The sequence below is a fragment of the Cuculus canorus genome, chromosome 18 (assembly GCF_017976375.1).
Source record: "Cuculus canorus isolate bCucCan1 chromosome 18, bCucCan1.pri, whole genome shotgun sequence".
In the NCBI taxonomy this organism is placed as follows: domain Eukaryota; kingdom Metazoa; phylum Chordata; class Aves; order Cuculiformes; family Cuculidae; genus Cuculus; species Cuculus canorus.
In genome coordinates, this window is record NC_071418.1 from 12507738 (window position 1) to 12530242 (window position 22505).

The 22505-nt window shown below is 50.1% G+C and overlaps 1 protein-coding gene across 7 annotated transcripts in view; it reads left to right on the forward strand.

The window, feature by feature from the left end:
* The window catches only part of SEPTIN9 (septin 9), a 141964-nt gene extending 130080 nt beyond the window's left edge, over positions 1-11884 (forward strand). For 4 of the 7 annotated variants that reach the window (XM_054083274.1, XM_054083272.1, XM_054083275.1 and 1 more), the window contains 5 exons: positions 3878-3995; positions 6198-6293; positions 7195-7291; positions 8761-8812; positions 9676-11884. In XM_054083274.1, coding sequence (XP_053939249.1) covers positions 3878-3995; positions 6198-6293; positions 7195-7291; positions 8761-8812; positions 9676-9811 — 499 coding nt within the window. In that variant the 3' untranslated portion in view covers positions 9812-11884. The remainder of the gene's footprint in view (positions 1-3877; positions 3996-6197; positions 6294-7194; positions 7292-8760; positions 8813-9675) is intronic. The other 3 variants (XM_054083277.1, XM_054083276.1, XM_054083278.1) reach the window with 2 other exon arrangements.
* The last annotated feature ends 10621 nt before the right edge of the window (positions 11885-22505 follow it).

Genomic DNA, 22505 nt, shown 5'->3' on the forward strand with positions numbered 1-22505 from the left:
GCCTTGGCAAGTTGCTGGTCTTGAGGTTTTTCTTATCTTTTTGAGTGTTTAACTCTTAAAATCTGATCTAATGGATCTAATGTGCTTGACCTTCACGGAGGCTGCACATTTTCAGTGGTGGTGGCTGCCCTCCTCAAACCATGCAGGCAGTGGCATGGAGTCCCATCCCTGTGTCCCCTACTGGAGCCTCTCCAGCCTTACGCTCTGGTTTCTCTCACCCGCTGGCTAACAGCAATTGTGTGGGTATTGAGCTGCTTTTTTTCTTTCTCCCCACCGAACATGTGTTTCCAATATCCGAGCGAGCCCAGCGGCTGGAGGCCGATTTTGCTGAGCCCTGTTCTGATCCTTCTTCCTTGTAGCCTGATAGCCCGGCTGGGGCCTGGCTCCCTCCCTGGCCGTGGCCAGCGGGGATGTGCTTTCCTGCCCCAGTGTCAGAGGTGGCCTCTGGCTCAGCATCCCCTCCTGCCACAGGATGGAGATAAGCTGAGAAATGAGTGAAGGGTGACAGATCCCACTGGGAGGGAGAAGTCAGTGGAAAATTTTGCTTCTTCAAGACCTTAAGTAGGCATTGGGTTTCCTTTCTGCTCCTTTGTGAAGCCCAAGGTACATTTCTAATTGCCACAGCATTGCCTGTGGTCCCTGGACATGAATGGACAGCACGGCCACCTCTCCTGTGGATGGAGCTGCTGTGGCAGCACTGGTAGTAGAGAATTATGCTTATTTTGGAGGACGAAGACTTGTGAGGCCGTGTCTTGGGGTTTTCGCACAAGGCTGAGTGCGGGGTGGTCCCACGTGGAAAGGGATGGGAAGGGAGTCCAGGTCCTTGCTTTGATGATTCTGCCTTCACTGGGAAGCGATGGGCAACATGGATGGCAAAGGTGGTGGCTTGTAGTGCTGCAGGGACCTGCCCTAGGGTCCAACAGAGCTGGCTGTGAAGGACTCCACCGTTCCCACATGGCACCATCCGTGTGCTTGGGATGCTCCATGCTGTCTGTCCAGCCTGGGATCAGGATTGTATGGGGCTTGTCTGTGTTGCCCTTGGGAAACTGCTGCCTGCACCATGTGATGCATCCAAAGCAGCAGAGACTCCTGTCTGTCTGTCCTTCCCCGTCAGGCGCATCAAAGGACTCGACATCCCTTCCCAGGGCTAAGCCTGCGGAGTCATTGGGCGAGAGCTTGTTTCTTAAATAAAAATGGGAAAAAAGCAACACTGACCAAGTGCATAGATTCAGAGGCTGGAGTGGAGGGTTGCTCAGCTTCATTTCAGTCTGGCCCTCTGCTCTGAGCGGCTTAAGGGTTAATCCGCAACTGCCTCCCTTTACAGGGACTTCAGGGCAGGCTTTGCAACCCATCTCGGTTCCTACCCCAGTTCTGTGTTTGTGAAGGCTAAGAACATGCAGATCAAGCTGTGATCACCTTTAACCATTTATTCTCCTTTGGTTTCTTCATATGGATGTGACAATCTTGTTCTTGGTGGAAAAAAATCACTTTCTTTTAAATACTTAATGATTTTGAGGCTACCCAGTGCAGGAGTTTGGTAGAATATCTAGAAACCTGCAAAATAGCCTAAAACCATACAGTTTACTCTTCTGGAGGGCCCCTTGGTTCCCTTTCTGTTCTCCAGGATGGTGCAGGGAGGTGGCCTGCATGGATGAGGCACTTGCAGAATGCCATCGGAGCAGAAAGTCATGTTAAAGGTGCCGTGGGCTCTTCTGGCTTTGGGTGCAGACCAGTGTGGGGACACGGTTTCTGCACCTGCGCAGATGCTGGTGGACATGCGCAGGGGTGTGAGCTGGCTCTGGCTCTGCCTACGAGAGCCTCGCTGCTGGCATCCTCTGGGGATCGGTGAGGGCTCAGTAAGAAAAGTCTTGCACATCAGTCAAGCTGAAACTCAAATGTCTGCCTGATTATGAATCCATTTGCATCACCTACATATACATCCCAGTTTTCACTCTAAAAGAAAGGCTGATGAAAGAGGCAGGAATACAGACTCAGTAGGGAAGAGGCTTTTAGATGGGAAAAATTGTTTGAAAAATAGCAAAGAGAGAGGAGGAGAAAGAAGTCTGCTGGGAAAGGAGCATAACTGCATTGCTTCCTTGGAGGTCTGGGAAATACATTATGCAGAGCTCCAAACAATGTTTGCCAGCAGCAAGTCTGCTTAGATGTATCCATGGGGGTTTCCTTTCTTTTTTTTTTTCTTACTAATACCAAACTCTTTCTTTCCTGGGGCCCAGGGTGAGCTGTGACTCCTGAGTTTGTGTTAGGAACTCGTTTGTTCCACTGAGCTGTGTGTGCTGTTAGTGTGTGGACAGGAGGTCTGCGTGCCGCGGTCCAGCCAGATCCCTCAGAGAGGAGTGGGTTTGACCAGGGCTGGGCTGGGCTGAATCACTGGTGTTAGCTGCACCGGAGCAGCCTCGATCTCCTGTTTTCAGAGCAGCTGGTGCTGAGACTATCTTTCCAGCACTGGACATACCTCCCTTGGTGCTGGACCTGGGCAGAGGTGGCCTTGCAGGATGAGGGTGCTGCATAGTGACTGCTGAGGAGCAGGATCAGCCCCTTCTCCTTGGCACCAGCATAACTCTTGCTGAGTTTGCAGGAGCCCCAAGTCCTTTGTAGGGCCAAGAAGACCGTGATGGCGTGAGCATATTGGCAGTAGGTGCTCTCTGAGCTATGTTCTCCTTGCGCACTCTGCTCTGCTCCGTGCTCCAGCGAAGTGCCAGCCCCGGCGCTGGCCTTCCTGCCCCTTCCCTCTGTGCTTTCAGCTCCTTTCAAACAGGGTCCTTAATGCATGAGCACCCCAAAAGTGTTCTTGTACCCTCGGGACCTCTGGGGTTCCCTTTTCAGGGCAACATCTGCTCAACTGCCCTGCATGGGTCTGTGTCCCCATTACCTCCAGACGTGCAGCAAGCACAAGTGTCCCAAGGAGGGCTTTTCTCTAGCTGGCTTGGGAACTCCCAGGAGTAAAAATGCTATCAGAGAGGACTGAGGAGTGAGGGAGCGTCACAGCCAAGCGCCCTCATGGCCACCTGCAGCTGGAGCTGGACTGCAGCCCTTGGACACAGAGCAGCGTGGCACCAAAGGTTGCATCTGTGCTGTCAGCAGGAGTGTTTATCAGGGAGGGATTTCCCAAGGGGCTGATCCTCGGGGTTATGCAATCTCTGAAGCTTCCCTCTGCTGAGACTTTCATCATAGAGGTTTTCTGACATTTTTTGCCCTCTGGAACAAGCAGCATCTTTTCTGCGCCATGTGAGCTCTGGAGAATTAGGAGAGCCTTTTTTAATCCCAACCAATAAATATGAGACGCGATTCTGGCTCATGTACAACAGCAGGCTGGTGCTCAGCGCGGGAGGGAGTGTGAGCAGGAATAGTCACCCGGGGTAATTTTCACATTGTGCTCTCCTTGGGCAGTGGATGGCAGTGGATGACAGCTTAGATAAGGCTGGAGGACTGTTCGCGCCATGGTCTGCCCAGCTTGATTTGTACATTGCGGGAGGGCTAGCTGCGTTTCCAGCATTGTCCATGCTGTCATCCCAGTTTCGCCAAGGACATGAGTAGCTTTGGGCAAGTTCCTGTAGTCCTCTGTGGCTGAGAATCGCACAGAGATAAAAGCCTTTCCCTCTCTGGGACTTTGCAAGGGTTCACAGGCAATAGCAGGGTGCTTTGAAAGGGAAATGTTTAAAGTGTTTTTCTGCACACTGCGTCTGAGATGGACGAGTGTTATACTTTTAAGAAAACGCCTTTACTTGTCCTATCTAAAAGCAAGCAATTCCCCCTCTGTGCTTAGTCTTTGAACGCCCCCTCTGTGCCAGGGCTTTGCAGCAGTTCCCCCGCCTTGCAAGCTATGTGCGAATCCCCTTTTTTCTGTTCTATTTTTCAGGCTCCGACCGCTAGACATTGAGTTCATGAAACGCCTGAGCAAAGTGGTCAACATTGTCCCTGTGATTGCAAAAGCCGACACATTAACGCTGGAGGAGAGGGACTACTTCAAACAAAGGGTAAGGGGCTAGTGGCTCTTTTCCGGGCTCCCATCTCTTGTTCCCTATTTCTTCTGCCCCTTTCCCCCTCACCGCTCCCCCTGCCTTCCCCCAACAGGGCTGGGAAGGCGAGTGCCTGGCTGGGAGCCCAGCGCATTCCTCCGGCTGCAGCTCTGAGCGATCCCACGTGGCCGGAGGAAAGGCTTGCGCTCCAAGCAGTTCCTTGTGTTTCTCTTGGATCTTTGTCAGTGCAGGATAGGCTTTGAGCTCTAAGTCTTGGGGCCTATTTCTCCTGCCTCCTTTGTTATTGTTGTTATTATTTTCAGGCTGGAATCTGTTATTCTGGGAGGATGATGGTGCTGCACATAGAGGCTGGAAAACCCTTCCTGTGCAGCATCATCACTGATACAGGAACCAAGCAAAAAAATGTGTTTGCTGAGCAAGATTCATGGGAAAAGCAAAGCATGGAACGTCCTCAACTGGGAGCTGGTGATGGGGAGATGAGGAGGAGCTGTCTGAATTCCCAGCAGGGCACAAGCTTTCCTCCACACACACCTGGAGATGCAAAGCAGTGGAGATTTGTGCAGAAGAGCATGAGCCACCCCTTCCCATGCCAGTGTCTTCCCAGTTCTTGATGAGCAGGATCAGGGACTGAAATATCCAGTCTGGGTTTAGGAACTGAATCTAAACCTTGCAAGCAGTTTCCTTAGTAGTGAGCTAGAGGATGGATGTGAGAGGTAGTCCAGGCTGGGCTTGGCTGGGGAGTCAGCCTGTTTGCACAGAGGTCTGTGAGGAGCTGATGTGGGAGAATGGGGGTGTGAATCCACAGTGCTGCATCTGCCCTCTGCAGCAGCTTTTGCAGACTGCTGGCTCCATTCCGAGGCTACGAGTGCTCACATCCATGTGTCTGTGATTGGCTGGCTGGATCTGGGACTACACAATCAGTCTAGGACCTAAAATGTCAACTGGGCCCTCTCAGCTGCTGATATACATGATCCTTGTATAATGGAGGACCCTGAGGAGACCACCTGGCTCGCCTGCTTGACACTGGCTCAGCACAGGATGAGTTCGCCTTGTCTCCGATTACGTTCCTGATTGTAACCCCAGAATCCTTCCAGATGGAGGGAGAACACGTAGCCACGCTGATGTGGTTGCAGTGCCCCTTCTGCAAGGGGCCGACCCTCCTTACGCTCATGGCTCCAGATCTGGTGCAGAGGAGGGTGCGGGTGATCCAGTGCAGGCGTGCGCAGGCTGGGACCTGCTGTTGGACTTCTCCCTCGGCAGCAGCATGCACACTTCAAAAAGCAGAGCCCTGTCTGTGTGCAAGGGTGTAGCTGGTTCAGAGAGGTGATAAGTTTTTATATTTGGATTGGGATGCGCAGGTGATGGTAGAGCACCAGCTTGGCCACAGGACGCTGCAATTCATATTCCAAGTCGGTGCCAGCGCTACATCCACTTAGTTGAATGGGCTCTGATGCCCTGTGGAGTTGGGTTGTTCCTCTAAAACTAGTGTGTAGGTTTGGCTGTGTGTGGGAAGCCGGCTGGGGGATTTCTCTGGGCTGCGTCCACTTTCTTTGCCAGCCTACAACGTCGGGCTGATGCAGAGGAATGTATTGCCGTAAGAAGCAATGGGAGCAGGGTGGGTTAGGGTTTGCAGCTTTGTTGAGGAAGGCTGATCCACCCCATGAGCTGAACCTCCACCCAGGAATCAGATTTCAGCATCTCTTCCCCTTGCACAGAGGCAAAATCCTTAGAAGCCTCTCTTCTGAGCTCTCTGTGGTCCCTGTCCCCCTTGGATGAGACACTGCTGTGACTCCTTTTCCAAGGAGTTTAAACAGACACCAGAAAGCAACTTCTTAACTTTGAGTTGCGTGCCTGGCAGCTACATTCCCCATTGCTTGGTGCAACTTGTATTGTCTTATTGTCTTTTTCAATCCCAAAGCAACGCCCAGCTCATATAACTTCATCTCACTCTCATCCTGAACCATGTCTTGGCACTGAGTTCTTCCAGAAATTCCATGGCAAGCACTTGGTAGGTGTGTAGCAGTTAAACACAGGTCTGTCTCCCCAAGGTGGGCAGTGTTTAGGATGGAGAGAGAAGGTGTTGCTGCTTGGGCATTGCTCACGAGAGTTTCTTGGATCGTCGGAGAGCTTCCACCATGGTGGGAGTACAGCTCCTCTGCTTAGGTCTCCTTCACATGTTCCTCTGCTCTTCTCTCCTAGATAATGGCTGATCTTCTTGCCAATGGGATCGATGTGTATCCTCAGAAGGAGTTTGATGAAGACTCTGAAGATCGGCTAGTGAATGAGAAATTCAGGGTTAGTGCGTGACATCGGCGGGTGAGCGTGCTTGGGTGGACCCTGCAGCTCTGGGTGCTGGTGATGCCCTTGATGGGGGACTCTTGCAAAGTGCCTCTATTTTCTTTCCAAAGCTTCTGCACCCCTGTCCAGGCTATCTGCCCAGGACCTGAGTGCTGGGGTCTACCCAGAACCAAGGGTCCTGCTAGAGGTCAGAACAAGGACGGAGGAGGGTTAGGAAAGCATCTGGGGAAGGTGTTCTCTCCCATCCACATCACTGCTTCTTCCTCCAGCCCTGTTCCTCAAAGGTGCCCTCAGCAACCAGCAGGCAAAGGGAGATCCCTTGCCCTGCCCCAAGGACAGCTTCCTGTCTGCCCATCCCTGCTAGGGGAGCAGCTTTCCTGGCACCTGGGGGAATTGGCCTGTAGGCAGCTCTGCTTTTGTGGCTGTCACTTCCTTGCTATAGGAAGCAACTATCAAATTTTTGACTTAATAAAGTGGATTGAACAAATTCAAGGAAAAAAAAAAGTCTTCTAGAAACTCATAAGTACAAAGTCATCACCTTGGATCAGGAAATGACTGAACCACAGGCTGCAAGATTCCGGGGGCAATTCCCAGGCTGGCATCAGGATACCTTTGCCCTGGCTTTTTTCTGGTGCTTGTCACTGACATCCTGGGCTAGACTGGTTTGGGTCTGGTTTTAGACTGGTATTGGGTTGGGCGTGTGTGTGAGACTGCTCCTGCCCAGGCCCTGGGCTGCCGGCGGTCCCTGGCAGACGGCACTGCTGAGCAGCACCACAGACAGACCAGCTCATTCCATGAAACTCCTTCCTGGAAACAGCTTGATGTAGGACTCTGCTCACCTGCTTGGTTTTTTGGTCAGTTTGCAGGAGAAAACCGTAATGTTTTTCTCTTTCCTCAGGAAATGATCCCATTTGCAGTGGTGGGCAGTGACCAGGAATACCAGGTTAATGGAAGAAGAATCCTTGGAAGGAAGACCAAGTGGGGCACCATTGAAGGTATCTCATCCTTGTTTCCCTGCCTCCTGAGCCTGTCCCCCTGCACTGAGGGTGATGAGATCCAAAACCAGCAGCAGAAGTTGAGGCATATATTGTGCTTCCCTGGCTCTCTGAAGAAAATCACTTCCCCAGTGTCTGGGGACTGGAAATGCCTTGGCCAGTGCTCCTGCACCGAGTTCCTGGGCCTTTGTGCAGCATGGGTGGCTGCGGAGTGCTGGAAGGGACATTTCTGAGTGTCTTGTTGTCTTTTCTGGCCTGGCTTCTGCCACTTGCATAGTTAAATTTGAAGGCACACAAGTGCGGTGCTGATGTGTCTGTGTCTCGAGCCCGGATTAGAGCCTTTCGCGTGACATCTGTAGGTTTTTGCACTCTCTGCCACGGATTTGGCTGATGCCCTTCTGGGATCTCTTCCTTCATCCATCTTCATGCCAATCATATTGTCCTTTTTTCCTCCTCTATTTTAAATCATGGTTTAAAGGCCAGACCAAGTCTTCTGGCTCCAGTGCATTTTCCTGTCCCTGACAGCTAACTGGCAGGGCTCCAGTGCCACCCCTCTTATTTCCCTCCCCTTTGTTTCATGCTCTCATTTATGAGTCTTTTTAACTGGAATCCTGTGTTGAGGGGTTTAACAAAGATGCCAGGAAAATCAGTGTAGTTGAAAGCTCTGCTGCCCTCTTGTGCTCTGTCCTTGGAAACTCTGAGTTTAATAGGATTCATTAAACCACTCACCTTCTGCATGTGGCATCTTCCTTCAGCCCACGGAGACCCCAGGACCCAGCGATGGCCTGTTTGGCTGGAAAAAAAAAAAGTGAAAAAGGGAGCTGATCCTCTAAATTAAATACCTGCTAAACTGTGGTGGAACACCGCATACTAACTGTCATACTAACTGTGGTGGAACACCACCGCTTGATTTTTTCCTCTTGCAATCTCTCTTGCTTGTTCCAAGCCCTATTCAGACAGCAGTAGCCTTTGTCAGCAGGAGATTGCATACTTCGGCAGCACCAGCAGCCCAGGCAGCAGTCACCGATTTTCTGGGTATGCCGCAGGATGCTCCTGGTGAATCTATAGACAAAACACTTCTGTGGAGACATTTTGGAACTCACTGCAGAGCTCTCTTTCCCTTTCCCTGCATTGTTCGGGATCTGCTGAAACTTGTGTTGGTCCCAAGAGGGAGTTGCACTAGGAGGCGCTGCAGGAAGCTCCCTCCTTTGGTGGAAGGTGGTGGGAAGAGACTGGGAACACTCAGTCAGACCTCGCCAGCCAGTTGGTTATGTTGAGCTGGGGCAGGTACCTGAGTAAACCACTGGCCTTACTGCACTCTTGAGTCCTACACCCTATCACCCCTGGGGTAAGTCCCCGCCTCAGCCCTCCACGTGCCAGCGAAGCCCCGTAGGTCCCTCCTTAGCTTGAGCAGTTGCTGTACTTATGCTGTGAGTGCGCACTGATGGGTTTCTCTCTCTTTCTACCAGTGGAGAACACGACACACTGTGAGTTTGCCTATCTGCGGGATCTCCTCATCAGGTTGGTAGGATCTCGTCCTGTCCCCGTAGCCACCAGGTGGCATCCAAAGAAAGGGGACAGCCCAGCTTGAAGCAACGGCTTCTGCTTTGGTCTGCTCCTCCATCCCTTCGTCCCTCCCAGCCTGCTGCAAAGCCACAGCCTCTCTGCAAGGGGCGGCCCCTCTTAATGGAACATGGCTTCAGAGGGCTTTTTGTAGCTACAGCGCTGAGTTAAGGATGGAGAGGAGCAGGGAATGGGTCAGGACAGACCTGGCAGTCTGTGGTGTGGCTCCAGCTCACCTGCAAGCAGCTGGGAAGCTTTAGACCTTAGTGATCCTTGAACAGCTTTGAGTCCTATCTCTAGTCCCGATCCTGCATCCCAGGATTGTGCTGTTGGGGGATTTGGACGATTGCTGGTCCCTCTTGACAGAGGTGTCTCTGCTGTAGGGGAATGGGAGGCTAAGCCCCCTTGGCTTGCTGGGGGAAGCCAGTGTCTTCCTTCTAAATTTGGCTGGGATATAAACTTTGCGCACATGAGCTGTTGCTGGTAGGTGGTTGTATGGGGCCACAAACCTAATCCCAAGGACTGGGAGCTGCCAGACCGGGCTCTTCCCAGATGGCTCTTATGCAGCCAGGACTCCCATGTACCCAAATACAGGCTGTTGGTACTGATGAAAGTTTCTGGTCTTGGCTACCCATAATTGTCTTTGCTTCCCTCCTGAGCCCTAAAGATACCATGAACCAATAAAGCAAGAGGGGAAATTTGGGCTGACGGGGGTGTTTGAAAGCAGAGATTGAGGGATGCAAGCCTTGAGGTGAGAGAGGCTGGCCAGGCCAAACCTGTGCCCGGCGAGGTGCGATTGTTCTCATCTCCTTTTCCCACAGGACGCACATGCAGAACATAAAGGATATTACCAGCAACATCCACTTCGAAGCCTACAGGGTCAAGAGGCTGAACGAGGGCCAGAGCTCGCTCTCCAATGGCATGACCAACAAAGAGCTGGTGGCTAATGAAATGTAACCGTCTTGCTCCATAGCCAGGACCTTGCTCGCTCACGCTCGCTATTTCTCCCCCTCTTCTCCCTTTATTTTTATATAAATCCTCTGCCACTGTCCCTTTTCCCACCCCCTGCCAATGTTAACTGACCAAATAACCAGACGCCGTCTCTGTGGTGCGGAGCGGGGTGACCGCTCATCCCCCCTGCTTTGTGGCACAGGTTTTCTTCTCAGCCACTGGTCCAGCATCCCTGGGCTGGGGACCGTCCCTCTGCAGAGGTCGGGCTCTTGCTGCTCTGACAGCGGAGCTCCAGGGAGCAGATCTGTGGGGCTGGTGGGCTTGGGGGCCCCCCGAGAGCCCTGCCTGCCCCTCTGTGCAGAGGCTCTTCTCCGTCCGTTGAAGGCAAGGGTTTCTCCAGGTGAATGTAGCCTTTGGAAGCAAGGTACGGTGGTATGAAGAGGGCAAGATGGTGCCATCCTTGTCTCCTGCTGCCTCCTCCAAGCCCTCCGCAGCCCTCTGGCACCTGCCAGCCCCCAGCCCATCCCCTCTACCCTGCTTACATGCAATAAACTGGGAGTGTTTAGGTGTCACCTCGCCTGTTACTGGCCCTGGCTGGGCAGAGCGACCTGCTTTGGGAGAAGTGCCTTTTCAGACTGTTACGTTGCAATAGCAGGGGAGAAGGGAAGGAGGGCTTGCCTTGTCTGTCTCTGTGGCCTGCAAAAGGCATGCAACACTTCGTAGAGAGTCCTTTTCCCTCTCCCCTGCACCATAGATATGACTGATGTCCTGGGAACACTTGTGTATTTATTTTTCATTCAGTTGGGTGGTTTTTTTCTGATGGAGGCTCAGAGTGTGTTTATCCAAAGGGGACTGAGAGTGGAACATCTCTGCAAAGCAGCAGTGGGAGGCAGAGGGTTGTTCTGTCTTGTCTGACCCTTGGGATTATCAGGCTTTTCCCTACGTCAGAAGAGGCTGTTGGGTATTTTTTTTTTTTTTTTATTATTTTTCAATCCTCTGTGACTTGCGTGTGTACGTAGCACGCTTCTCTGCTTTGCTGTCCTCGTGCAAGGGGGCTCTGCACATGCAGACTGAGCCCTGCAGCCGTGGGCAGGGCTGGGGCACCGTTTGCAGGCTTTCTGCTCTACCTGTGCTCCCTCTGGCTCTGCCACAACGTGGCTCTTGTTCCAGTGAGTCTCCAGTACAAAAAAGACCCTGCAAAGGCGTCAGTTAAATAACGCCGTGACACAGGAGTGGGTGGTCCTCGAACAGAGCTCTGCAGCCCGACCACCTGCCCCAGCCCTGCTTGCTTTTCTGTCGTCTGCTCCGTCAGTCTCTGTATCCTCCCTAAGGGATAAAACGTTCTGCAAATTGCCCTTTTTTTTGGGGTGGGGGGTAAATATTAAAATGGCAGCGTGTCCTGGCCTCTAGTGCTGGAAGGTGCCTGCAGAGCCCACCACGTGGTCTTCATGGGGGGACAGAGCCACCTTCTTCAGCACAGGTGACCAAGAGTAAGGAGGGGGTTCTTATCTTGGTGGGGATGCTCAGATGATGTTGCTCAGCTGAGGGTTTGCGGGGACTCCCCACACATGGCCCCTCCAGCAGCCAAAGCGGTGCGTGTGGTGCATAAAAAGGAGAATCCGCTCTCCCCCTTAACTCATATTTCCCCCCACTCCCCCCACAACAGCCCGATGGAGCTGTTGGGGAAGAACAGCTCTCTACTTGCCGACTTGCTATGTTTTAGCAAAAACAAAACTAAAAGAAGCATATTAACTGAAAAGATATATGTATTTCAAGCATTTAGAAAAAAAAAAAAGAAAAAGACTTTGAAAGGGGGGAAAATCTCTTGTGTGAGACACTTCTGCAAATGTCATCTTAAACTTCTTTTTCCTCTAGTCGATATCTCAAGCTGGGCCAAACAAGACATGCCGCTTTCTCCTTTGTAACCTGATTATTTTTTTGGAAAAAAAGAAGAAAATAATACAATAAAAAACCCTTCATCCAGATCTGTTAAAATGGCCTTTTGGGGGTTATAAGCATTATGACAAATTTAGTCCACTTTTGTACAAATAATAGTGTTTAATATGTATTTCCCAAAATAAATGTTTTGAATGCAAATAGAAGGAGGCTTGTTTGGAAATGTCTCTTTCCAGCCATGGGGTGATCGTTGCTCCATGGACCTCTTGGGGTTGGGGTTGATGAGAGAGTCGCTCTCCAGAGGTGCTCTACTCTGCTTTCTTTGGGGTGAAGGTTTGTTTATTCCTAACCCCCTTGACTCTTCCTACCTTGGATGTCTGCCCCAGGTATTCTACAGGATGCTGGAGCTGCTGATGCTGAGCACCCCGGGGACTGAGCCAGCATGGCCTCCGTGTCCTTGTGAATCCCGAGGGAGGCAGGTGGGTCCCTTCCCTCTGTGTTCATGGCAAAGCTGTTACCACTGCAGTTGCTGGTGTTTTTATTAAGTAGGTTGCACCTAGTTCAAGGGCTGGCAGCGGCTCAACTTTCAGGTGCATTTGGCTTCGCAGGCAGATGGTCTTCAAAACCCTTCACAACTGCAAGGTTGCCCTTGGAAGCTAGCTTCATTCTGAGAGCTTACCTTCTTGAAAACCACCCTTCTCCCTAGTGTTTTAATCTGTATTGTACATGTCTATTATTTCCCTCAAAATCAGTTGAACTCAAAAACCATCTGGACATGGTCTGGGGCAACCAGGTCTAGGTGTGCCTGCTTGAGCGAGGGCTTCGACCAGATAACCTCCAGAGGTTCCAACTTCTGGGGTTCCGTGATTCTGGAGCTATACGAGAACAGAACCAAGAGGACAGGAGTCAGTGTGGGTTGGGTTACTGTGGGTGTGTACAGTACCAGACAGACTTATGTACAGACTCTGCTTTTCTGCTGGGAACTTGTTTCAGAGCAGTGAAATCTTGAGTCTCGTACAACATGCAGTGAGGTGTGTGGTAAGGTTTGTCGGGCCACCTTTGTCCCAACGCTAAACCCATCTGTAGTGACAACTTTTTTTTGTGTGCTATGCTGCGATTTCGTGGTTGCATTATCTCAGACACTCCTCACCTCCACCGCTTTTCTCTAACAAATGACCCCACTGGGGTGAAGCAGTGAGATCAGGCGGTTCTTGATGTTGTGACTGGAGTAAGACCCTGAGTAAAAATTTCTGGGGGAAAAAAAATCAACATAGAGTTGCAATGATTACAAACATGGAGAGTGAGCTTTGCTTCTGGACAACTGGAAGGAGGTTTTCCCTGTAAAGTGTTTTTTCTTGAGCTGGTGGCTGGTTGGGTTTTATTGCAGCTTTTATCTCGGCTGGCGTCTGACCGTGCCCATGGAGGGAGATGGGGCAAAGGATGCTATGGGGCTTTCCAGGCAGATGCTCTCCTGGTAACACACTGAGAAAGAGTTTGTGGCTGGGGCAAGAGGAAGGAACAGAAAATTCCTGCAGTCAGCAATAAGGGCAGCTTTTGTTTAGCCCAGAGGAGGAGCTCGGCAGGTTGGAGGTCAGTTCGTGGCAATGGTGTGGGGAATGGCTTCCAGATGTTAAGCTCTGGAGAGGTGGGGTTGGCAATGGGGGAGCAGCAAAGCCAGATGCTCGGATGGAGCAGCGGGGTTGTGTGGTGCTGCGGGAAAATCCCAGCTTGGGGAAGGGTTTGCCAATCCTCCCTCCTTTTTCCCCAAAGCCTTGGCTGAAGGGCAGGAGCATCCCAGGAAGGGATGGGGGAGTGGGGGGTTGGGGAGGGCAGGCAAGGGGCTGCTTCCCCTGCCTGAGCCCTCTGAGCTGTCTCCGAGGGAAATTTGCCTAACGGTGCTGTAGCTGACAGAAAGGACCTTGCACTAATGGCTTATTGAGTGGCCTCACTTCAACAAATGAGGGAAATGAAGATGAGTGAGAGTTTAATTACCGATCTGAGCAGGGCTTTCTGCAGAGATGAAGGGCGCCCCTTCTCCTGGCTGTGGGAGGGTGAGAAGGAACCCAAGCCCGGCTCTCAGGGTGCCTGGTAGTGTTGCAGGAGATGGTCTAGGCTGGAGGTGGGTCCTGGTTCCCCCTTGGCAGACGGACCCAGAGAGCATCACTGTCCAAAGAGAATGAGTTGAGTATAAATAATGAGAATAGAAGGGAGTTTAAATAATTAAAGCAGCTCATAGTAAGTAGTTCCTGAAACATCTGTCTGATTTAAAAACTAATTACTTGGAGGGCAATCGCCACCAGAAGCGCATATATTTACCCACAGTGCTGCACCTTCCTTCTCTTCCTTTTACTCACCTTTTCCTGATCGTTGTCCCAGGCACTGGTGCTCAGACTTATTGCTCATCTGCAGCACACGGTAAACGGTGTTGCACTCTTCCATCTCCTGATTAATAATTGTTGTTGGAGACCTGTTCAGGGAGCAATAATCCTCTCTGGGTAGGAGAGGAAGCTGTGTCTGTGTGGTACCCGCAGAGTCGGAGCCCTTGGAGCTGGGAGCCCACTCTGTACCAAAGGGCCACCCCTGCTCCAGGTATGGTCCCTTTGGATGAGCTTTCAGTACCCAGAAAGCAGAGCCTCACTGAGTCACCAGAGCCAGGGGGATGCGCCGTCACCTGCTCGGCATGAGCTGCCGTTAAGAGACTTTCCTGGATCACCGCTGTTACACACCAGTCCACAGTGCACATCAAACCCTGAATTCTGTGACCTGGGACCTGTCCTCGTGGGAAACATCTTCTTTTGATGTGCACGCCGGGCTGCAGCAGGCATGAGCAGAGCTGACGATCTCGAGCTTTAATTACTGTGAAGCTGCTGCACTGCAGTTGAAAGCCTGGCTTTTTTTTTTCATTATCTTTGCTGCAGCTCCAGCAGAAAGGAGGATTTGTCCCTCTATCTCCACCCCTGTGCCCCTTCTTTACGCCACCCCCATGGCACAGGGTGCTGGCCCCAGCCTGCCTGCTCCTCTGAACCACTGCAAAAACTTTTCTTCCATGCCCGCAGCAGGCTGAGGTTTGTAAGTCCGCCACACTTTAGTTTGAGTTTACTCGGCTGAACTTGCAGTTGGTCCTATACAAGCTGATAAATAATCCTCACCATCAGCCTGGGTTAGCAGCAGTATTGCACTGCGTTGCTTCATTTAGGAAGCAGAATAATTTATTCCTAACTTATGGGATTCAAGAGAATTCCACCCACGGCCCATGATATTTTCTCATTAACGATACCCAGCTAAGCTAAAAACTGCAATTTCATAAGTCATGCTTCCTTCAGAGGTGCATTATCAGCTTCCCAGGGACTCCAAAAGTTTACTGAAGCTTAAAGACATACCTCATAGAATACGGTAATGTACCAAAGTCCCCCTTTTTATTGCTATTGAAACCCTCTTTTCTGCACGATTTCCTCCCCTGAACAATTCCCATCAGGAATAACCCTGTAAGGCTGGTAATGCGTGCCCAGCCCTGCCCTGCGGGTTGCGGCGATGGGCCTGGGCATCCTCACCAAACCCCTTACAAACAGCCGCACAAAACAACACCTTGGTCGTTACCACCAGCCCTGCACTAACAAACCGATGGACCAAGCCAGAGCCTCTTAGTAGGCTTCACAGCAGCAACATTTCTTGTAGACTTGAGTGTGCAATGCAATGGAGGCTGAAGCAATTGATATTGGGTAAAGGAAGAGTAGCATTGTCATTCTTTATCAAGAAGGTAAAAGAAGAAAATACTTAGTTGGAAAACAAGAAGGGCGATTGCTGGATAAAGGAGTTCGGAGCTTTGCCCTCGGGGCGCCCTTGGGGTTCAATCTGGGCTGCTGTGTGCCTGCTTCTCGGTGAGCCAGGGAAGTCGCCTCAGGGCTCCTGTGGTCCCGTGCCTCCAGGTTTGCCTGCAAGGAGGGGAGAAGCCTCCTGAAGCTTGTGCAGGAGCCCTACGGGGCTGATGAGGTGACCCTGTTCCCAAGGTAAAGCAACCCCAGCCCATGAAGAAGCTGGTGCTCGGTGCCCACTGGCTTTTCTCCAGCAGCGCCAGGAGTGCAGACCCAGCTTTTTGCAGACTGCCCTGCAGATACATTCTCGCTCCTGCAGGTTCTTCGCCTTCGGGATCCTGTGGGGTCAACTGAGCTGCGTGATGGTGGACCAACCATGCGGGGCCTTTCGCAGCGCTGGCAGCAGGCAGGAATCACTGCTCCACTGTAGCGCTGAGCAATAACAGTAAGACCTGATTTCAGGAGAAGGAGTTAGGCCATGGGAAGAGTGATATCTTTTATTTTTTATCCTCCCCTCTGGGGCTTCTCTGAAAACCACATAAGCAAAAACATTTCTGGTTTTTTAGGTTTTTTTAGTGCTGGGAACCACCAGCACTGACAGTGTGGGATAGAGGGGCTGCGATACAGGGACATGGGTGTGAGCTTCTTGTCACCAAGAGCTGTCAAGATGCAGGGCTTAGCAGTTATTTTAATCTGTGTGCTATTTTAAAGGTGTTTTGATGGTCTTTTTTCTTTTTTAAGAATTAGCTGAAAGCTCTTGCTAGCAAAGTTTACAGACCTCCTATTTTTTAGAAGTAAAAAATTGTAGCCTTTAGGACCCATGTCTTGAAATAACTTTGCAGAGGACAATGACAAGAGAGCAGAAAGAGCCTTAGTCCCCTCATGTACATGAACACTATATTATATCACATTGACTCTAGGCTTAAATTGCTGGGGGAACTAAGTAGCTGTTAGTGAGTGCTGCTGCCAACAATCCCCCTTTCCTGCCCTTCTCCACTTCTGCCATCAGCCTTAGAAGAAAGTCAAGATTAAAATCATATTCCTAAAGCAAAATTACACATCGGAGGCTCCACAGCCTCCTGGGAGGATCAGGGCATTCCTCTATAAATATCTATCTCGATATATTTAATTTGCAGATGAAATTAAGCCTGGGAAGAAAGGGAAGGCTGTCTTTTCATGTGTGGGCTGTCCAGCTTTGCCTTGAATATCAAAGTGAAACGAGTTACAAAGCACCGACTCTCTGGGATTATCTAAGAAACCTTGTAGGTCCCAAGTGACAGCGCTTACGGGATCAAAAGGTGTGGTACTTATGCAGAAAGCCAGAAAAAGCCAGCATGGTTCTTAGATCAGCCCCAAAGAGCCAACTCTCGGGTCAGTTTGCGGAGTTCAGAGATTTCCAAGGAAACAAGGAGGTAGGTGAGGAACCAGGAGAGGCCGGGCTTGCATGTGAACTCCGGATTAAATATTAACTCTCTGCGGTGGGTTATAAGGATAAACATTTTCATTAATCATGTATGTGCTCATTATTATGTTGAGACTATTATTGTTTGAGCTTCATCTGCACAAGCATTTTGACTCCAACTTCCCTTTTCTTCTCATAGCTTTCTGTAAACCATCATCTTTTATGCTTTCTCTCTTTGGAAGACTTTTCCCCCTCCAACCAGTTTTGTTGGTTTCAACATTTTACTGGTTAGGCTTCGAAAACATCATCTGAAGAGATTTAGCGTGAGGATGAAGGAAAGCAGGCATGGCCCATGGAGGTGGGAGCCTGATCTCGGGGGGGAAGCAACTCTTGCCAAAGGGATCTGCTGCCATGTACCAGTGGACATTGGTGCAAACACTGAACGTGGTGTGAGAGCAGAGTGTTGGCACACCGGGGGGAATTTTGGGATGGGATTTTCTTGCAAAGTACTCAGCTAGGCAGGACTGCAGGCCCTGTTTATCTGCACAAAGGAGGAACAGCGTAGGAGAGTGCAATAGGCCTGTATCGTAATCACAGCCTATTAAAAATACTTAGCTTAAAAAGGCCATTTTAATAATCCATTTGTTTAAAAATTATAATTTTTCCTTCTATCCTCCAATTTTATTGAACTTTTCAATCATAGTAACTCTTTTGCAGCTTTCTTTCTCTTCTGTTTTTAGCTGCTCCTTTCAATTATTTGGTACTTTCATTTTTATTCCAGTAATTTTTTGTAAAGACTTGACTAAAAGGAAGAGAGGAGATAGATTAAAATTTATCCTAGAACAGAAAGTGGATGTATGGCCGAGAGGCTAAAACCCTATCATTAGCAATACTTAATAAGGAACAAAATTATTGTGCAAGCAGAGATGTCTGCAAACGACTTCTGAAACTCTCCAAAATGGAAGGGAGCTTCTCTGGCGGAGGACAAAGATCACTGATGGATGAAGATAGAAAGCATTTGGAAAGAAGTTGAAGGAGCCTCTGTAATGACTATCTGTCCCACTATAAAAATTTATGGATGTTGAGCATAGCTGGCTCTGAGGGACTCAACTCTGAGGGAAGGTAAGACACGGGGTGGCGCTTCGAGTTACCTCCTGTACCTCAAAGGAAGCCCCTCGCCGCCCGGCACCTGCCATGCCCGAACGTGCTCCTTCACCCAGTGGTTTGTCTCCACTAACATGCAGAAGGAGACACCCAACCTGTGTTCAGCCCTGTGGAGGAAAAGAAATGGAGTAGATAGGTACTTGATGGTTCCTTATCTGAGCATTTCTGCCCTCTGGTGTGGAGGAGGAGCTGGCAGATGTGAGGGTGTGCCAGCAGCCACAGCTGGGACGCTTGAGGCTCTGCTCTTGCCACCCAACCCTACCTCAACCTGACACCTTTGCTATTTTTAGCAGAACACACCACACTCCTGGTGCTTCTTGCTACAGGAGAAAGCTGATTTAAACGGGTATTTTTTTGCTCTTGTCAGCCAGGCTGGTGTGCTAGATCATAAATGTCACTTTTGGAGTAGATGGTACGTGGGCTTTTGTAGGACAGCAAAGTGAGTGCCATAAAGCACACTGGGCTGTGCAAGGCTTGCTGAAGAGACAGAGCGCAAAAATAGCAGTTGTGCTATGGTGAAGGGCCCATGAACTCTTCCTGTGATCTTTCAGTGCCCGCAGGGCTGCTGTGGTGCTCCCTTGCTCCTGCTGTCAGCACGGGCAGGCTCGGCTGGCGCTGAGGCACCCACGGGCACTGCCGTGAGCACAGCTGCCCACCCTCAGCCTGTCCCCCTACGGAAAGGAATGGGGAACTGGAGGTGACCTGATGAGCTCTTGCAAAGTTGTCTTCCCTCCTGGTGCCAAATTAGCTTAATTGAAGAGCAGTAAGTGCTCTCAGCTGCTGGTGCAGGTGCTCCACTCCTAAACTCTCCGGAGGGATTGAAATTAGCAGCTGTTTGTTACCAGAATTGATGGGGCGGAGAGTGTGTTGGGTGTGAAGCACCACCTTGAGCCAGGGTGTGTGGGATTGGTCTAACTCAGAGCTCCTGGGATGGTTCTGTGCTGCTGGTGACTTCTGTGAGAGCTGGAGCTGTGATTGGGAGCTGCTATATGTGAAGAAGTAAGTTCAGTGATAGTTTTTTTTTCCTGCTTTGAGTATAAATGTAATTTTTGCACTGCAAGCCAGCTTTCTTAAATCCCAGGGCTGTGCAGGTGGTTGCTACATGTGGTTTGCTTTGACTGGAAAAGAAGCAGTTTCTGAGTGTTTGGCTCTGATCACGTGAAGTGGAATGTTTGGGTGTGGGGACCGTGGTGTGCCGAAGTTGAGCTCTCTGAGTTTGCTGTCAGTTTAGCTTTGCAGGCAGCGTGCTGATTCTTGCTGTGCTTGTAATAGTTCAGCAGAGACTTGATTAATTGGTGGTTTTCATTCCAACTAAACCAGGGCATGTGTATATGGGAACAGAGTCCTTCAGCAGCCGGAGCCTACATTTAAGCATATTATGCTCTCATTTAAGCATAGTGTATTATATGCATCTTTTATGCTGATTTTTTTTTTTTTTATCAAGATTTCTGTGTAAAACCTGGTGCAGATGGAGGGGAGAGTGTGTCTCTAAGCCCTTCTGAGCTATCATCCCTTAATGGTGAAGTATTTTCCCTCTGGTGGGAATAGAAGCTGATCCCAAGTCGGGTCTGTGCATGCTCTGAGCCAGCACTGTGAGCCCCTTCCCTTCCCTTCCCTTCGGGGTCACGGTCCCCCATTTCTCTGTGTCCTGCGCCATGTGGGTCAAAACCACTTAGTGGCCGTATCTCTTCCTGCTGAGAAGAGAGAAGATGGTAACTGAAGCTGCGTTATGGATGGAATTTGCAGACCTGGTTGTCCCAGACACAGGACTGTCCTGGACTACCCCCCCCCCCCCCCCCCCCGCCCCCATATTATAGTTAAAATTACCGTATCTAAAAGATGCGGTTGAAGGGCTCTGGTATCTCTGTTTGCTCTGCTCTGCTGTTTACCTGGGACACGTGGGGCTGCTGTCTGGGAACAAGATGGGCAATTGCTTAGTGCCGCTCCCTGTGTCGGCGGGACAAGGTGGGTAATCGCCTCTGCTTCAGGGTTTTTGGGATTGGGGCTGTGACAGTCCGTCAATACAGTCATTTCTATGTATGTCTGGAGTTCAGCAATGCAAAAGTTTGTGTTTAAAATAGAAGCCTACCAAGCACAGCCAAGCAGGGATGGGTGAGCACCAGGGCTGAGGAGCTGGAGCAGTGTCTGGGCACCATGCAGCGCCGCGCCCACCATGGCTCTGCATCCTCTCACAATAAAAATTGAGCTTAAACCACAAGTAAAGCATTGGTGGTGCTAAATCCAACACATATCTTCACAGAGAGAGTTTTGCTGGGGGAGGGTCAGGCTGGACATCAGAAAATTTTTTCACGGAAAGAGTCATGGGGCCCTGTCAGAGACTGTGCAGGAAGGCTGTGGAGTCACAATCCGTGGAGGGATTTAAAAGACTGGTGGATGAGGTGCTCAGGGACACGGCTTAGTAGCAGACAGGAATGGTTGGACTCAATGATCCAAGAGGTCTTTTCCAACCCAGTGATTCTGTGAAACATGGGCATGGCAGAGTGGTGATGGTCTCCATGTCCGTAGTGCAGGTAGAGGAGGTGGCCTCTTCCTCAGGTGCAGGCAGGGATGGTTGGACCCAAGTGGTTTTCCTGGTGGATGAACACACCCCCATCCGTTCAGCTCCTTTGTTCATGAGGGGTCATCAAAGTGCAACCACTTGATTTCATAACCTAAAGTAAATGCTCAGAAAAACCAATCGCTCCTTAAATGTTGTGGGGATCATATTCTGAGTCTTGGCCGCTTCACCTGGGAAAGAGTCTCTTCTGATTCAGCTTGTTCAAATCATCTTAACGGTTCTTAGTGAGAAAAAAACCCTCTGTATGCTCAAGGCAAATATATTTGGGCAAAGCAATAAGAGAGACTTTAAGAGGTTTGGAGGTTACATTAGGAAATAGCAGTTATTCCCAATAAGGAGTGTTAAATGAAGTGCTGCTGACAGTAGCCTCAGGCAGGTTCAAGAGTTTCAAGATTTGCAACTAAGAGATTAACCAAAATAGATGTCTTATTACAGGCAAGTTTGTATCTAAATCATTTAAAGTGCCTTTAGATGCTGTAATATTTTGCCTCTTCAGTGTTCATAGTGTATCTGCAGCTTCCTACTGGCTTTGGGGAACCAGCAAGGAGAGGGCCCTTGATCTTGGTGAGTTTAAGACCCTGTGATGAAGGAACAAGGACCCAGTGGATCGGCAGGTTCCTGTTTGATGGGAAATTGCTTTAGCAGTGCTCCCTCCTTGTGAGGAGGAGAGATTCTGGCCTCAGTCCTTCCCCCTGTGTGGCTGGCTAATGGGTACAGCCTAGAGAAGATGCACAGGGCAGTGGGTTTTGCCAAAGCTCTGGGGTAAATTTTCTCTGAAAGAACAGCAGCAGCATGGCCTCAAGCTGGAGCAAGCTGGTCTTTAATTTGCAAAGGCTGTGGGATGCTCTGGAGAACAAGTGCTGTGTTTAGAGATGTAAATGAGAACAGCTAACTCCAGACACAGGTGAACACAAACCACCTTCATCTCCTGGGCAGTGCCATCCGTGCCAAGCACAGAGTCCAGCTGCTGCTCTCAGTTCTCTGTCATTCTGCAGGATTTCTCATGTGTCACCTAGATAACCATGTTTCGGGTGTTGGACAATGAATTTTTCTTCTGTGTTGAACTGACACTGGCAGGAAATTTGGTGTAGGGCTGGAGTGCGGAGTTGCTAAACCAGAAATGATCTTCTATCAATACAGACAGTCACTTACACTAAGTCTTGGCTGATACCTGGATAAAGTAAATTTAAGTCTGATGGTTGAGGAATCAACAGGTCAAAGGAAATTATCTGTAAAAAGGAGGCAAGTTCCGTATGCTGAAAAAGAAAGGAAGGGAGAAGGGCAGAGTTGTTTAAAGGGAGCTGATCTGAATGCAAGGAGCAGCCTGGAGCACTGACATTGAGACAGGAAAATGGCCATTCGTTATTTGGGTGAGATTTCTGTGCTCTTTGCTCTTGCTGAAATGAGGAGCAGTTGATTTCTAGAAGCTCTCCAAAGCTGGGATGTCATTTTTCTTTAGTAGTTGCACATCACAGTGGAGATGAGCTGGGCATCCAGGATGTCTGCAGGACTGGAGCCTTAGAAGGAGATGGGCTTTTCACAGTGGGGAGCGCCTTAGAGGCATCTTGAGTTGTGCCAGGGATGCGGGTGCTGGTGGAGCAAAGGATCTGTGAGAGGAAGGTATAGATGCCTACCAAAGGAATATACCAGCAGGGCTGTATCTGGAGAAATGACTGGAGATTCAAAGAGGTTTACCTGTAGGCAGATGGTGTGAAACACCTGGAATGCCCTGACATCTGGGAGATCAGTCCTTCAGTATGAGGCCATTGTGAGCCATGATAAAAATGTGAAATATTACTTCTTTTTCCTTGCTTATTTGCAGGTTCTGAAGATGAATGACACTTCCAT